Here is a 17062-nt window from a genome sequence, read left to right on the forward strand (position 1 = left end):
GGCCAAAGAAGTACACAGAGATACCCATAAGCTTCTTCATGATTTTGAAGGTTTCATCATTCATGAAATAGATATTTTTGTGCTAATGGGACAGAACTCTGAACTCTTTTTTTTCTTTTTGTGCTAATGGGAAGTTGTAACCTTTCCAAAGAGGTAAGAGAGGGGAGTCATCCCTCTTTACTTGGAACAGGACTCTGCTTTCCCCCTTTTCTTCCTGAATTGGTGAATGAATATTTTTAATCAAATTTTGTAACCACTATTACACTTTTGATTTTAGTAGATTGTGTTAGCTATTTTGAAAATACAATATTTTCTGTTATCATCATTAAAAGAAATTTGACATCTAAAACAGGGTTGCCATTGATTTTATAAATGAATAGAAACTAAAAGAAATAAAGTTGCTGAAAAAGGTAATATTTACATTAAACAAAACAACCCCAAAACCTAGCTGGTGCACACCCCAACATACCAACAAAACAATGCTCCTGTCGTTCTAATGCTCGAATTTTTTCAAGCAATCCATACACTTATTTGAACACTTCTACCACCAGAAGAACATTTTGCAGACTTTTTTCGTGTTCTGAAGTTCTTACTTAACCAAACCTATGTACATCTCTAATTCGGAACAACTCATTCCACTACGATCCCCCTAATCTGAAGTGTGTCCAGCCTCTTGAGCCTCCTGTAATACTTCAGCAGGAGAGAGCAACAAACCACACTTACTGAAGAAGCAGCCATGGCCGCCCCCGCCACCCACGGTGGCAGACGGAACCCTGTAGACGGAAAGAGAACCCCTGCAGCAATCGGAATGCCAAGGCAATTGTAACCAAGTGCCCAGACATAGTTTAGACGGATACGGTCAAAGGTTTTCCTGGAGAGATCTATGGCAGTTATAACATCTTCTAAGTTGCTCTTCATGAGAACTATATCAGCTGCCTCAATGGCTATATCTGTACCAGCACCAATGGCCATTCCAACATCAGCAGCCACCAGAGCTGGAGAGTCGTTAATCCCATCACCAACCATTGCAACAGTTAATCCAGACATCTAGACAAGAAAGGGAACGTTTTATAACGGTCAGATTGTAAAGAAGTAAGACTGAACCTTCCATGAAATGCAAAAACGAAGAAGCAGTAATGACCATTATAATGTGTGATAGAGAAAATCTACTTTCCTGCTAACTGTTACTAACGCTAGCATCCTATTTCATTAAGATCACAGTTTTTCTTCTCAGTTGCTTAGAAAATCTCATTGAAATAACCACATGAAGTTATTTTTAGTGCCAGAATTAGTGAGATTCCTGTTTCCAGAAACCTTGTCAGCACAGGGGTATTCTGTAAATAAAGAGATCAAATACCTGAATTTTTTTCACAAAATTTTAAGTCAATTGCCATGTTAAAAATATTTCAAACAACAAACTTTCACCTGTAATTCTTTTACTTTCTCCGCTTTGTCCTCTGGCTTTGCTTCTGCTACAACAGTTTCAATCCCAACCTCCTTTGCAATAGCATTAGCAGTACCCCAGTTGTCCCCTGTCACCATTATGCTCTTAATCTTCATGGACTTGAGAATGGAAACAACATCTTGGGCCGCAGGCTTTAAGGGATCAGATATGGCTATCACTCCAACAACCTCACTATTTATGGCAACCAAAATCCCACTTTGAGCCATTTCTTCAGTTTCCCCCAGAATTTCCTCGGCCTCCACTGAAACAGGAATTCCAGAATCCAATATCAAGCTCTTGTTTCCTACACTTATCTGTTTGTTCTGAACTGTGGCTCTTACTCCATGTCCAGTGATGGAGACAAAGTCCCTCGCTTCAGGCCAGACATGAGCCTCATTCTCATCTCCGAATTTCTTAGCATATTCAACAATGGCCTTTGCAAGTGGATGCTCACTATTTACCTGTGTAAGTAGAAAAGAAAGCTATTGCTTGGTCCAGTGTGAAAAAAAAGAAGCTTTAGCAAAAGGCACAATCACATATTTTCATTAGCAGAAAAAAGGATAAATTTTAGTAAATTTTCTTGCCTTAATTCCAGTTGACAATTGTTACTAATTCCTGAAGAGTAATCGCTTTCAAAAAAAAAAAAAATGAAGCTAAATAATATTTTCTCCAGATATAGAGCGATTAATCTACAACAAACTTCCCTTCTTACATGTCCCATGAATTTTGATGAGTGAAAAAAAAAATATTACTTAAAGTCAACATGAAAACTGTTTTGTACAATTATTTACCTCAACAGCAGCCACCAACTCATAGAAATCTTGTAGCACATAATTTTTCAGGAGCCTTGTGCTAACCACAACAGGCTTTCCCATGGTGAGGGTCCCAGTCTTGTCAAACACAATGCAGTCCACCTACATAGAAATATTAATGTGTAAGTATCCACTAAAAATACAACAGAAAAACTTATTGATTCTTGAGCAAATGTTGTTAAGTTGTGGAGTTTAATTAACGCCTTATGCAGAGTCAGCATGCGGATCAAAGGTCCACGATATATTGATTGTTGTTTCATTAAGGGTAGTTTAAGGATTTCACACTTGTATTTTCGGTTGCCCTAGTCTTCTCCTAGCATTTGGGGGCGTCGTTATTAGGGCGATTGATGATCATGAGTTGGGTGTGAGAGAGGTTATAGAAAAACATAGAGAGAATGGTGTGTGCAATTTTTTTTTGTAAACTTCTTCTTCATCATAGTGAATGATTGCAGCGGCGGAAGGACAGGACGTAGTCTCACCTTGAGGCGGACCTATATAGATATTGTGTGTTCGTGCTTGATTGTTTCTTCTTCTGCGATTATTATTGTTCTTCATAGTATTGAAATAGGGTGTTTAATTCCTAACAAATGCATGTCACCTATTAGTGAAGTAATAAATGTTTTGACATAACTATGAATTGCTTGTAGAAACCAACCTTGTGTGCACTCTCTAGAGCTTGCCCTCCCTTAATTAGAACACCCTGAGAAGCACCAACTCCAGTGCCAACCATGACTGCTGTGGGTGTTGCCAAGCCAAGTGCACATGGGCAGGCTATGACCATCACTGAAATGCCAAACTGGAGAGCAAGCTGAAAGCTATCCATGGAAGACGGTATCCAAGACTTGGGATATGCATTTAACTTTCCCGCCAAAAACCAGGCTAGCCAAGTTGAGAACGAGAGAACAATAACCTCCAAATACAAATTAAAAAGAAAAAAAATCAGAACAGAAAATTCAAATATTCAAACCATACTTGTATGTTAACTGCCGAATGGATCCACAGTTGATTGAGAGCTTCGTCATTTTACAGAAAGGCAATTAGCAACTCAAAAACTAGGTCTCTTACATGTAATTTATCATCCTTCAGGCTATTATGCCCATGTAAGGTTAACTAGAGTCCAAAAACAAAAATGATAGTACAGCTACAGGTAGCTTTGGGACTCATCTACTCTGAGGTACAGGAAGATGAGAAACTTCCCCAAGATACCCCTTTTCCTCCATCAAAAGGAGGACTCATCTTGAAAATGTAAGATTTCATGACATGAAATTGATCCTTCAATTATGAAGAAAAAGAAGGAAAGTTGGCAAAATTGTCTTTTGAAGGAACTATTCCACAGATTAATGAAAATTAAAGAAGGCTTCATTTTGAATGTTTCAAATAGATGAACTATTCAGATACCCATAACTTAACCACAATCAGCATACACACATAGACTAACAAGTTAAAGAAAGAACCATGAAAAGAAAAGAATTACTCACTAGAGGCACAAAAAACTTAGAAATACGATCAGCAAACTTCTGCACTGGAGCCTTTGCCATTTGTGCTGATTCAACTAGCTGAACAATTTGTGACAGTGCACTCTCTGACCCCACACGTGTGGCCTGAATATGCAAGGCACCATTTTCATTCAAAGTCCCACCAATTACACTATCACCCTTCCTTTTAGCAACAGGCCGGGCTTCTCCTGTTATCATACTCTCATTGACATGGCTTTGACCCCATATGACAAAACCATCAGAAGCCACCTTCCCACCTGGTGTTACTTTAATCACATCATTCCTTTGAATTAATCTGCTATCAATCTCTTCTTCGTTTATCACATTTCCTTCAGTATCAAGAATCAATAAAGTTGCTGTTTCAGGTGCCAAGTCCATAAGCTTGGCTATGGCTTCTGATGTTTTGCCTTTGGCCAAAACTTCCAAATACTTCCCCAGCAAAATAAAAGATATGAGCATTGAACTAGTCTCAAAGAAATCTGTTCCCTTGAATTCTTCTGAAGTTGCAGCTCTCAGTACTGAATAAACTGAATAAAAATAAGCAGCATTTGTACCCAGAGCAATCAAAACATCCATATTTGCAGAACCATGTCGCAGAGCCTTGTATGCACCTGTATAAAACCTCTTGCCAATAATGAATTGAACTGGAGTAGATAATATCCATCTCAAAAGCTCTCCCACAGTCAGCATCTTCACTATTTTGGAGTCCAATCCATCTTTGACCACTGGAATGTACATAAACACCATAGATGTGAGGAACACAGGGATTGTAAATACCAAACTCCATAAAAAGGACTTGTAATATTGTGTGATCTCTTCCCGCCTAAGAGGTTCTCTTCCACCTCCATCTGGGAATATAGTTGCCTTAAAACGACCAGACCCAGTATTCTGAATGACTTCAATGAAATTTCTGGGTCCTGTTTGATCTGGCTTGTAGGAGAGAGAGACCTTATGAAGAAGCGGATCTATGTCGATATCTTCAATTCCTGGAAGTGCCTGAAGGGAGCTTTCAATCATTCTCATTGACTTATCAGTCCGTACTCCATCCAATTTGAGCTGTATTTTGCTTCTATCTTCCCCGGTGCTGATAAGTATTCCTTCAAAACCAGTATATTCAACTGCTTCCAGCAGCTGGATTGGGCTTATGATCTTTGGGTCATATCTGATTTCAGCTTCTTCAGTTGCTAATGCAACAAGAGCTTTCTGTACACCTGGAAGGCCTTGAAGAGCAGATTCAACAGTTGTTGAGCATGAAGTGCAAGTCATCCCTCTGATACGTATTCGGCATTTGAGGATAGAACCTTCTGTCACTTCTTCATTTATCAATTTAGCTTCAAACCCAACATCTACAATTGTTTCCTGAATTGTGTCCTTCTAAGTAAACAAGCACATGTACAAACAACATCATCAGATAATTATTTGATAAAAGAAAGGAAACCAGCTAACACATGAGCATGCAATTGAAAACACAAACAAGGGGTATGACCAAGTGTTTTCCAACATTCTCATCAATTGGATGCAGTAGCTTTTCTTTTTTTCTTTGACATCCTTTCACAAGTCCATCATCAGAACACTGTAAAGTCTCATGTTTGATTGGTCTATTCCATTCAAGGAACTAACATACTACTCAAATTACAACCAACTATGGAACCAAAGTTGTATGTCTACCAGAATTGGATGCCACAGCTTCCATGAGATACTCATTTATTCGTCACTTTGGCCTTCTGAAGTTGGGGGAGAAAATAGAAGAGGAAAAAGAGTTCAGGAAGAGGAGTAATTTTGCTCCATTGGAATACGAGCCAAAAGGTCTTTCCAATTTCTTTATAATCAGGGTTTAAGTGAAAATTTAAAAAAGGACAAAAATACCCTTCAATACTCAAAATTACATATCTCCTAAAATACACGTCTAAATTGAATAAAAAATTAAGTAAAGATAAAATAAGACATTCTCTATCTAATAGTCGTACTATAAGAGAAACTTGTAATGTAGAAAATATGAAAAATGACCAAAAATACTCCTGGACTTGTATTTTAATACTTCCCCTCAAGTTGGAGAGTAGATATCAAACAATTTACAATTGGGCTTTAAACCCTGAAGAAGAACTTTACCACTCAAAACAAAAGAAGGCCTACACCTAAATTATCCACTTGTAGAGCCACAAAATAGGGCATACACTTAAATTATCCGCTTGTAGAGCCACAAAAAAGGGTATACACGTGAGGGGGAGTATTAAAGAATAGTCCCACATGGATTAAGAGGCTTCTTAAGTTGGCTAGTCATTTTGGGATGGGCTTTGGACCCAACTGAAAAGGCCTTAATAATTTGTTTCTTTTCTTCTTTTCTAGGTGTGTTTTCTCTCTCTAGAGATCATGAATGATTGAACCATTATCAGGCTTTTCAATTTTTTAAAATTTCTTTGAAATATTAAAAAGAAGTGACAAGAGATGGGCAAGAGTTCTTTGAAGGATCTTCTTTTGAAGATTATCAAAATCCTGACAGACAAATAATGGAACAAGTAACAAAGCTGAGAAAGAGAAATCGTCCACAGGGGATAAAATTTCTTTGAAGGATCTTCGTATTCCATGGGGTGGATGGCCCTGCATCATACGAGACATCACGAGACTCGAAAAGATTAATCAACTCAAAACGAACTGTAAACAAAACCTTTTCCAAAAAGGAGAGAGCTTCAGCCAAACTTTGACGAGATTTCGAACATGCGTTAACTCATGGAAAACAGGAAAACTCAGCAACACTCTGGGCAATTCAAACATAAACCGAACTGCCGCAGAGAAGCTAACCACTTTCAACAATTCGTAAAGTAATAAAAATCCCTAACGAACGTAAGCAAAAACCACTATAAACGTAAAAAAGAACTAAGAATCCAAAAAAAAAATACAAAATCTTTCCCAACTTCAAAGATTTTCGAAAAAGAAAAAAGCCGCCGAACTTACATTGATAAAGCTGGGATAAAACAGGACCTGCGCTCTGCTATTCAAAACATCGACGGCGGCGTTATTGATCCCAGGCAACCTCTTAATCGCTTTCTCGACCGATCCAGCACATGCAGAGCACGTCATTCCCGTAACCGAGAAAAGGGCCTTCTTCATTTCAGACCGCTCAAAATCACCCTGAACGGAGACTCCCTTGGGGTACTTGGGCATGGAAGGATAATGGGGTCGACCCGAAAGATCTCTAGAACTTTCACTTCCAAAGCAGGCGACGCCGAACAGCTTCGACGACACCATCGCTGAGCCTCCGAACTCTGTCTCTTGCCTGTTGCTTCCTCCCCTTTCAATCACGTCTTCGCTCCAAAACACCCCTGCTTTTGAATGGGAAAGAAGATGACGAAAATCTCTTTTTTTCGAAGTGGGATTACGATTACGAGCGATGCTTGCGATGGAGAATCTGAAAACCATACGATAAGGGTAAATTTGTAATTTTACTTTACAAGTGGCATTTTCCTTTTATTTAAATTTAGTTTAAAATAATTTTTAAGTATTATATGATGCTAAATAATGCTAAATTTTAGGTTTAATTACTATTTTTAGATATAAAATTTGTTCATAAATATTAAAATCATTTAATTATTTATTATTTATTATTTAATTAGTATATATTGTATATAATTAAAAATAAAAAATATATCAATACATAAAATAAATAATAATTATTTATAAAATTATTATACAATTTTAAAAAATATTTATTTAAAAGGAAATAAATAATATATAATGTATAATTATGGTAATTTACTAATTTACCCACGAAGTGGGAAACGTATCCCGACTGTTTCGATGGTAAGAAGGATTGACTTGAAGCAACGAGAACCGGACACGTGGCAGACAAAAGTTGAGTTTATTTACAGTGTAACCAGATCCGTGACGTGACAGGGAATGTGTCACAGCGTCACAATTTTAGTAGATTTTGTCCCTAGGGCAAGTGTGTAACAAACATGTTGGCTATAGTAGTAAGTTGTTGTGGCACGGTGGAGTTTGTTAACCATGTTGGTGATGGTGGTGCTTAAAGAGTTTGAACCAATGGTCGGTGTCTCATCGATATTTCGTATCAGCTGATATATAATAGATTTCCCCTTAAACCCTAAACCCTAAATCTTATACATTCTGCATTAGCTGATATAAGCTGATATATACGGATCTTATCTGCCGAAAAAAGAAACAGTCGACTACATAAAGCAATCGCCTATATTTTATGTAATGACATTTTTGTTCAGAGATCGAAGAATTTTTATATCTAAACCCTAAATTAGAGAATTATAATTTATGTATAAGTTTATGGATGAAATTTAATTTATTTTCTAAAGTATTCACCTACATAATATTTAGTCACATATAAATTAAAAATTTGCAAAAACTCAAGAGAATTCCTTGATTTAAATATTTAGTGGGTCTCATAGAGTTTTATTTACAATAAAATTTTAGAATTTATTACAAATATTACCCTTAAAAATTTCAATAAAATTGGTTAAATTGAAAGAAATTTCAAAGGAGATCTAAAAGAGACAGGAAACCCTAGACATGTCATATGAAGTTCTTTCACTTAAAAAAATGATAATTTATATTGTTCTTGTGACTTAATTATTGAGGTAGATGCTTATTGACTTTCAAGGGTTTTGTTGCCTTAAATTTCTCATGGAGTTACAAGATGTACTAGGAATTTGTTGACTCTGGTAAAGCTGGAGATGGAATTATTCTAAGAATTCTTGATAATTTCATGGTCAAAATTTCATGATGATTGAGGTTTATTTTTTGTCCCATGAAATTGAGTTGTATTTAAGTTTTTTTTTTTTAAAAAGTTATTTTTCTAGTATCAAATTTGTTGTCGGACGTACGTGATTTAATGATTTTGACGATGAAATTGGGGAAGAAAGGATGAGAAATAGAGATGGAGAAGAATAATTGAGAGGAGAGTAGAGAGGGAGAAGAGAAAGAATGGGGGAGAGAAGAAGCAAAGAGAAAAGTCTTAATTCAGAAGATAAAAAAAATAAAAATAAATGAATTGAAAAAATATAGAATCATCCAACCACAACGTGGTGGGTCCTGTGGGGCCCGATGCCTCCGAATATAAACTTGTGTGACTGATGGCTAGGGATGGCATCAAGTCGAGCTAAGCTGGAACCTGCATGTGTTCTAGCTTGGCTTGATTTGAGTACTTCAAACTCGTGTTCGAGTTCAGCCTCGAGCCTAAAATTGCAATAAAGGTTGAGCCCAAAAATTTTAATCGAGTTTGAGTTCGAATGGTTTGCAAGCTGATTTAGCTTAATGCCACCTTACTGATGGTATATTAGTGTGCCCACTAAAATCATTTTTGGAACTCTCACTTAAAAGGAACATAAATCACTTGCATGTGATTGGGAAGTTTGATGCTTTCAATGTAACTACTTAGGTCCAACATTTCAAATGTTCTTTCATCTTTGGAAGGTGAGGGATGTGGGAGCTTTCTAGAATTCTAGACAAAGCCAAGAAACCCACCCTCAAATCTCATAACAAGATAGTTATCCATCCACATCTCTATGTTTCACATCTTATTCTCTTGTGTGTGTCAGCTAATATGGACAAAGATTATGCTAGAAGATGCCAGCTCTAACTGGGTAAGATCAAACCACTATATATGAAATATCTTCTCTCTTTCCCTCAAATCTCTAAAGTTGTTAGCTCTCAATTCTTTGTCTTATTGTTTTATCTGTCTATTTCAAAATAGATATGAAATAAAATTATAATTTGTAATAAATATTTAAAATTTTAATTTTCATGTTTATTAAAAAATTCCTGGAAATCGATAATTGGCTCGACAATAACCATTAATCCATTTAGTGTAAAGAAATCTAAAAGAGAAAATTAGGGTTGTTTCTTAGGGTACCTACACTAAAGGATACCAAAAGCATCATTCTTTGCTATTCCAAGAAGTAGAAGGATGGTTAGCCTTTGATGCTCATAAGAGTTGTAATATCTTTGACCTCATAATGGATTGTGATTTTTTTTCTTTCAAATTTTAGAATAATGGAGTTGGTAAAAGTAAAATTAAGTTTAAAATTACAATCAACTTGCATGAACTGAGTCATCCATGAGCAAATATTATTACCCATATAAAATTTATAAAAAATCATAATCGCCTAGAAACATCATATTTAAGGGTGTGTTCGTACCAATAAAAAAACTATAAGAAAAAGAAAACACAAACTAAAAACTTTTCATTCGATCGAAAATTTCTAGTGTTTGTGTTGGTTTTAAGGGATTCAAATTTTTTATCCTCATCCTCTTGACTAAGAAAAAAAGTTTTAAAAATAGGAGAATAAGTTATCGATTACTTCAGCAAAAAACGACAGACGAAATAAACTAGAAAAATACAAACACAAAAAAATAAGTAAAATAGTTTCATTTTTCTATTGCAGCGGAAACAATTTGTAAATTACAAAATCCCTAACCACTCACCCACCCACCCATCCACTCAATTTTTTTTTACTTGATTTAAACAATAAAATATATGAGAGAAAATTGACTTGTAACTTTAAAAATTTCACCTTAGTGTGTTGTCATCCCAAATGTCTAAAGTTCATTGATATCATCAATTACTTTAAAACCAGCTTGATATCATCAAACAAAATGGATTTCATGACCTTTCTTTTCTAAAGTTAATTGACTTCTGAAAGTTATTTTTAGTTTTTTATAAGTTTGATTCAAAGCACCATTTTGTGGTATGAGAATAGATATAAATTTTAAAACCTTTAAGCTGCATTAATAGGAGGATGAAAATATTTAAATGTAAAATTTAATAAAATATTTTTAATATAATTATTTTGTTTTTTTACATTTCAAGATCGATTAAATTATTTATAAGTAGGGATAGGAGTGGAGTCGGTTCGAGTGGGGGTCGGATAATCCAATCGTGCCCCGTAACCCTGTCTTTGTGATGGGGTCGATTTTTCAACTTTATCTCTATAATTTTATTTTTATTTTTTAAATATTTAATACATTAAAAATAATTCTACTTTTTTAATACATACCATTTTGAGTATTAAAAAATATATTAATTAAACATTACGTATATTTACACATGCATAAGAAGTCGTTATCATTAAGGATTTGGAGATTCAGGATGACTTTAATTCAATACCATTTCGAGTTTTAAAAAGGTATATTTTCGCATGCATGACAAGAACTTCTCCCAATCCTAAACCCATGCAAGGATTTTGATCCTACATCCTTTAAAACCATAGATTCCATTTAAATCCCCAAAAAAATTATAAATATCTATTTAAATTTTTAAAAATGAAGTAAATTTATAATTAAAATAAAAATAAGAGGAGAACAAAAAAAAAGTTAATTTATAAAAAATTAAAAATTAAAAATAAATAATTAATTAATTAATTAGGTTATTAAATTTTCTTGTAGTATACTTTACAGTGTGAAAAAATATATTTAAAATGATAAGAGTTAAATTTTTAATGATTTAAAAATGTTAATGATATTATTTATATTTTTTAGTTTCAAATATTTAATTAATTAAAAACAAAATATAAAACATTTAAAACTAACAATAGAAGAAATCATATAATAAAAATGACATATTCACATATAGTATAAATAAAATAAATAAATAAATAAAAGAGTAAAAGAGAAAATTGATTAAATAAAAAATTAAAAAGAAAAAAATAACACAAAAAACATTGAAAAACTCACCAAGAAAAATATACTTTTTCCTATCGAATTATGTTTCAGCTTTACAATTTTTTCCTGAGAAGGAAATGTGTTAGAGAATTATTTTTTTAATTATTAAATTTAATAACAGAAATTCATCTTTGATAGTAAATTTATAATTTATTAAAAATTAAAAATTTTCTAACGATTTTTATAAATTTTTATTTATATTTATTGAGGTCCAATTAACTCTTTCTCCTATCTACAATTCCTCCCACTCAAATGATATCTCCCCTCCATCACTGTTGCCGCTGCCATTAATGGTGGCCAAACCAGACACGATTCTGCATTCTGAATAGACAGACGTCCGGAGAATCTTTCTGGCCTAGGGACGAAAGATGTCAAAGCTTCTTCCGCAAACGTAAGCGCTGACGCTGTGGCTGCTAGAAAGCACACTCAGTGGGCTCCTCGTCAGGTTTCTTCTGCGCCGGCTATTACTTGTGGAAATTTGAGCTCACCCCAATAAGACCGGAAACGATTTGATTTTATAAAACTTAAACACGTAAATTGAGGAAAGCCGACAGGCGAGAGCCTCTCCGGTGATTTGATTCCGGCGAAACGAATTCCCAAAACTGAAGAAAACAGGGGAAAAAAATAATCGAGGAGACGAATTCCCAAAACGGAAGAAAACAGGGAAAAAAAAATATAAATGAGAGGTTCCACCGAGATTTGAACTCGGGTTACTGGATTCAGAGTCCAATGTCCTGACCACTAGACCATGGAACCTTCTTGTTTACTACAAATTTTTAACAACTACTTATTGAGTTACATTTATAATTTTTTTACATTATAAATAAATTATTATTACTAAGGAATATATTTATATTGAAAATTTATTATTATATATTCTCTACAAATTTTATAAAGATTTTTTTATAATTTTTATATTTTGTATATAAAAAAATCGACCCGAGTTTAAACCTAAGCAATACAGGTAGTGGCCCGACTTTACTAAACCTCACGTCCTATTGATCCATTTTTTACCTCCATTACTCGCAATCAAGGATGGTTGTGTTGTCGATTTCTATAGTGTATCAGTTAATACATATTGCATTTTGTTTACGATCGATATACAAGGAAGCAAATAGACCAATACCATGGTTTTTTTTACCGGTGAGTCAATTGGGTCAACTCAAATTTTTCAGAAGGATGGGTCAAGTTGGTGAGGTCAAACTTGGCTGTTTTACTTAGGGCAATTGGTGGCAATCCAACTTAGGTTTCAATAAAGGAGGATGGACTTTTCCTTGCATGCCCAAAATGTGCCATACTTTGTAGGTGATGGTCCCCTCTATTTCCTCTTCAAAAGGCAATTGTAATTCAATTATCTTGTGGCCATAAATGTGCAATTTGGAACCATATAAGGAGTTTTTTACAAAAAAATTACTAGGTTTTAATATAATACTTAATTAAGTCTTAATCAACATACAGTCCAAAGTTAGATTTTGAAGCCTTATGCTTGTAGTGACACCTATGGATGTTACTTTTAAGGCAATCTGGTGCACATGTCTCAATTATAGAGATTTTAGAGTACTAAATAAGAAGGACAAATGACCTTTGGACACTATGGTGAATGTGGACCATATATTATGTCACCAATTGAACATATTTTATGCTTGTATTCTAATACTATTTATTTTTTCAAAAATGGGTTTTATTTTTTATTTTTTATAAAATTGTGAATTAAATAAATCTTTTTGGTTTTGAACCGGGTCGGTTTCATAACGAGTTTAAAAATTTATAAAAAAGTTAAAAATACTTATAAGAGATGTTCCCGATCTCTTGATCCAATGCTCGAGGGAAGGGGCCTCCGGTCTCCCACATCCTTTCTGTCGATGGTTTTCCACTTTAAACTCTGATTGGTGATCATATTCAATAAAAGGATCGTTCCCGATTGTTCTAGTTTGAACCATAACATGATATTAATTAAAAATTAATTCTCAAATTTTTATATATAAATATAGGTAAAAAATATTTTTAATAAATTCTTGTGCAGAAATTAATACAGAAATACATATGTAAATACATGTATTTTCTTGTGTATACAAGCTTTTAAAGAAAAACAAGTGCTTCTTGTCTACGTCACTCCTCCAGTCGCAACGTGGCCTTCTGTCGCCGTGAAGAGAATCTCTTCCAGGAAATCCGATCCCGAGGCTTACACGCTCTTGCTGACCGTCAAAATTCTCCACCTGGCGGACCTCCCCGAGGCTCGCCTCCACGAGGCACTCGCCCTCCTTCCATTCGCCTTCTTAAACCCCGCCTCCCCGCACTTCCCAAACCACCTCTCTCCCTTCCGTTTTCGACATTTGTTCAATTTGCGAATCGGAACTTGGATTGTTCGATGGAGCGGAGTGTGATGCTTACTGGATTGCTGAAGAAGGCCGCTGAGAGGTTTCCGGACCGGAGGGCGCTGTCGGTTTCCGGAAGGTACGAGATTTCTCACAAGCGGTTGGATGAGCTGGTGGATGAGACTGCTGGGCGCCTTCTCGCTGCTGGCGTTCGCGCTGGTGATGTTGTGGCTCTCACTTTTCCTAACACTGTCGAGGTGAGTGTCGAGAATGGAAACGCTCTCTGTTTCTGTTTTGGTTTGCGGGATTTACAACGTCTGGTGACTTCTTTTTTCTTTTTCGGTCTGTAATTTCGTTTGAGTTCAATCCTGATTCGTTCTCTTTGATTGTTATTGTACATCTGGCTATTGGAAGCTTTATTTACCTGATTTTTATTTTCACGTTCTATTGAAAATTTTAATGTTTGTATATCGAAGAGCTGAGTGTTGAGAACGGAACCGCTCCCTGTTTTAATTGCTTACCGTTTCTGGTTTCCTCTGAAATCTGGCGATTTTTTTTTAGCTCTGTCGGTATCTTGATCTGTTCTCTTTGATTGTTCTTGTCATTTGAGATCTGGCAATTGGAAGCTTTTATTTACATGATTTCTCTTTTTTCTGTTCTATTATAATTCGGAATTTTAGATTTTGATTTTGGAAGTGTTTATGTCATAACTTTTGCTTTATTTTTTCTGGAATATTTTATTCTGGACAGATTTTCGTCTGTCTTTTTCGATCTTCGCGATGATAAGAGGAAAAATTTCCTGTATTTCGTGGGACTGTTAATGTTTCTTGCCGCTTAAGTCGTTAGCGGTTATTCATCTCGCGATACGATATGCTAATGAAACGTTGCGTTTGCAGTTCGTCATACTGTTCTTGGCGGCGATTCGAGCCAGAGCTGTAACAGCGCCGCTCAACCCGGCGTACACCTCCGACGAGTTCGAGTTCTACCTCTCTGACTCGGAGTCCAAACTCCTCATCACCTCCCAAGGCGGCCATCCCGCCGCTGAAGCCGCCGCCAGCAAACTTAACATCCCTCACGCCCGCGCTTTCCTCCCACACCCTGACTCGCCCTTTATACTCTCCCTAACACAGTGCGAATTGGGAACTGAATCTGTCGCCGAACTCGTCAACGATCCCTCCGACGTGGCGCTCTTCCTTCACACGTCCGGCACCACCAGCCGACCGAAAGGAGTTCCGCTAACCCAGTTAAACCTCGGGGCTTCGGTTCAAAACATAAAATCAGTGTACAAACTCACCGAGTCCGATTCGACGGTGATTGTTCTCCCACTCTTCCACGTCCACGGCCTGCTTGCCGGTCTTCTCAGCTCCCTAGCCGCAGGCGCGGCTGTCACACTCCCGGCCTCCGGCCGGTTCTCCGCCTCGACTTTCTGGTCCGACTTGCGGACCTCCAACGCTACCTTTTACACGGCGGTTCCTACCATCCACCAGATCCTCCTGGATCGGCACGCGACCAACCCGGAACCGGTTTACCCGAAGCTCCGGTTCATCCGTAGCTGCAGCGCTTCTCTGGCGCCGGCTATCCTGGGGCGGCTGGAGGAAGCGTTCGGTGCACCGGTGCTTGAAGCGTACGCTATGACTGAAGCGGCTCACCTGATGGCATCGAATCCACTGCCGGAGGACGGACCACACCGGCCGGGATCGGTAGGCCGGCCGATCGGACAGGAGATGACGATTCTCGACGAGAACGGAACTCACCTCCCACGTGGCGTCAGCGGAGAGGTTTGTATCCGCGGGTCCAATGTGACCAGGGGTTATAAGAACAACCCAGAGACTAATAAAGCGGCTTTCCGGTTTGGGTGGTTTCACACGGGTGACGTCGGGATTTTGGACGATGAGGGCTACCTTCATTTGGTGGGGCGCATCAAGGAGCTCATCAACCGTGGAGGTATGTAACATATTTACTAAAATACCCCCATCTTCTTTCTTGGTTAAGCAGAGATGTGAACTGTAGTGGCTTTTTGTGAAAATTTCATAGGCGAGAAGATCTCCCCCATTGAAGTGGACGCGGTTCTTTTGTCGAACCAGGATGTGGCTGAGGCCGTCGCTTTCGGTGTTCCCGACGATAAATACGGTGAAGAGGTGAGAAATCGGAAAATTTTAGAAAACTGAGAAGAAATTAAAAACTCGTCTTTTAGAGGGAGTTGGGATATCTTTTTCCGGCGCGTGATTTGTTGTGAACGGTTTTCACGGGTTCTGTTGGCTTCGTCACGGATTCACGTTACTGCAATTCTTTAAATGTTATACTGAAAAGGGCTGATTCTGGCGTGAAGACTGATGATGCCGACAGTGATAACAGAGCTATAGAACTGTGTTTGTTAAATTGTTTGTTTTTGTTACTGTTTTTTTCTCAGATAAACTGTGCGATAATTCCGAGAGAAGGGGCGGAGATTGATGAAGCGGAGGTTCTGAGGTACTGCAAGAAGAATCTGGCTTCGTTCAAAGTCCCCAAGAGGGTCTTCATCACCGACTCCGTGCCGAAGACTGCTACAGGGAAGATTCAGCGTCGGATTGTGGCGGAGCACTTCCTTGCTAAGGTCTCCGCCGCCAAAGTGCCCAAATTCGGAGCCTGAAATTGCCATTCTTTAAAGCCAACACATTACTTAATACAGTTATGAATCATATTATAAGGTTCTATAAATTACCGATTTCAATGAAAATGGCCTATTGGATTGATATAGTAATTGAGAAAACAATATTTTTGACAGAAAATTGATAAAGTTATGTCTGCAAATCAGATTTGACGATTCTAACAATTGGCAACTAAATATTTACTTTCCTATGTGTGTTGTTGTTGGTTCCTATGTGTGCCATCTTAATCAAATTAGTTTGAATCTTTTCATGAATTAAGTGACAAATATTTTTTGTGTCTGGTTTGCTCATGAAACACCGGTTTGTGGTAATATGTAGAGCAATCTAGTTGTCCCAGTACAACATGACAGACAGAGTATGTTTGATTTTCAAATTTTTTAAAATATTATTCAACCAAATAATTTACATGTAATAGTCATAAAACGATATTTTGCCTCTACATTTTATTCAACCACTATTGTTTGCTTCTTCGTTTTCCAAGAAATGAGTGATTCTCTAAAAATATATATTATACCCTATTACCGACCTTTAGAATATATTTGTGGAAAATACAAGAATATCCTGTACTGGTAATTGTTTCAAGTATCTAAAAAATTTATGTGCTGCGTCAAGGTGTGGTGTATATGGTTTTTCCATAAAATGGCATAAAACATGGATGGCG

General features: G+C 36.7%; 2 protein-coding genes and 1 non-coding gene across 3 annotated transcripts; 1 reads left to right on the forward strand and 2 right to left on the reverse strand.

Moving 5' to 3' along the window:
• Positions 1-630: 630 nt before the first annotated feature.
• Positions 631-6998, reverse strand: LOC137938528 (copper-transporting ATPase HMA5-like). The gene is made up of 6 exons (XM_068783481.1): positions 6705-6998; positions 3735-5126; positions 2912-3166; positions 2236-2358; positions 1426-1905; positions 631-1047 (listed from the first exon to the last, which is right to left on the reverse strand). Exons 1-6 carry the CDS (start codon positions 6996-6998, stop codon positions 631-633), a joined length of 2961 nt encoding a protein of 986 aa, XP_068639582.1.
• A 5124-nt stretch (positions 6999-12122) lies between these two features.
• Positions 12123-12194, reverse strand: TRNAQ-CUG (transfer RNA glutamine (anticodon CUG)). The gene has a single exon. It is a non-coding gene; the product is annotated as a tRNA-Gln (tRNA).
• Positions 12195-13649: 1455 nt separating this feature from the next.
• LOC137938721 (probable CoA ligase CCL9) lies at positions 13650-16612 on the forward strand. Its single transcript, XM_068783734.1, has 4 exons — positions 13650-14010; positions 14650-15697; positions 15788-15891; positions 16164-16612. The coding sequence occupies exons 1-4, from the start codon at positions 13807-13809 to the stop codon at positions 16380-16382; spliced, it is 1575 nt and encodes a 524-aa protein (XP_068639835.1). The 5' UTR covers positions 13650-13806; the 3' UTR covers positions 16383-16612.
• Positions 16613-17062: the final 450 nt, after the last annotated feature.

Source organism: Aristolochia californica, unplaced genomic scaffold, assembly GCF_029961685.1.
Source record: "Aristolochia californica isolate CCGP_79_NKW_82.1479 unplaced genomic scaffold, dmAriCali1.0.hap1 SCAF_8, whole genome shotgun sequence".
NCBI classification, from domain to species: Eukaryota; Viridiplantae; Streptophyta; class Magnoliopsida; order Piperales; family Aristolochiaceae; genus Aristolochia; species Aristolochia californica.

Excerpts from the sequence above, each read along its gene's own strand:
- LOC137938528 (XM_068783481.1), bottom strand. The coding sequence starts at position 6,998 with ATGGTGTCGTCGAAGCTGTTCGGCGTCGCCTGCTTTGGAAGTGAAAGT. Across the intron at positions 2,359-2,911 it reads CTCTAGAGAGTGCACACAAG|GTGGACTGCATTGTGTTTGA; the intron begins GTTGGTTTCTAC and ends ATTTCTATGTAG. Across the intron at positions 1,906-2,235 it reads AGTTGGTGGCTGCTGTTGAG|GTAAATAGTGAGCATCCACT; the intron begins GTAAATAATTGT and ends CTACTTACACAG.
- LOC137938721 (XM_068783734.1), top strand. The coding sequence starts at position 13,807 with ATGGAGCGGAGTGTGATGCTTACTGGATTGCTGAAGAAGGCCGCTGAG. Across the intron at positions 14,011-14,649 it reads CTTTTCCTAACACTGTCGAG|TTCGTCATACTGTTCTTGGC; the intron begins GTGAGTGTCGAG and ends TTGCGTTTGCAG. Across the intron at positions 15,892-16,163 it reads ACGATAAATACGGTGAAGAG|ATAAACTGTGCGATAATTCC; the intron begins GTGAGAAATCGG and ends TTTTTTTCTCAG.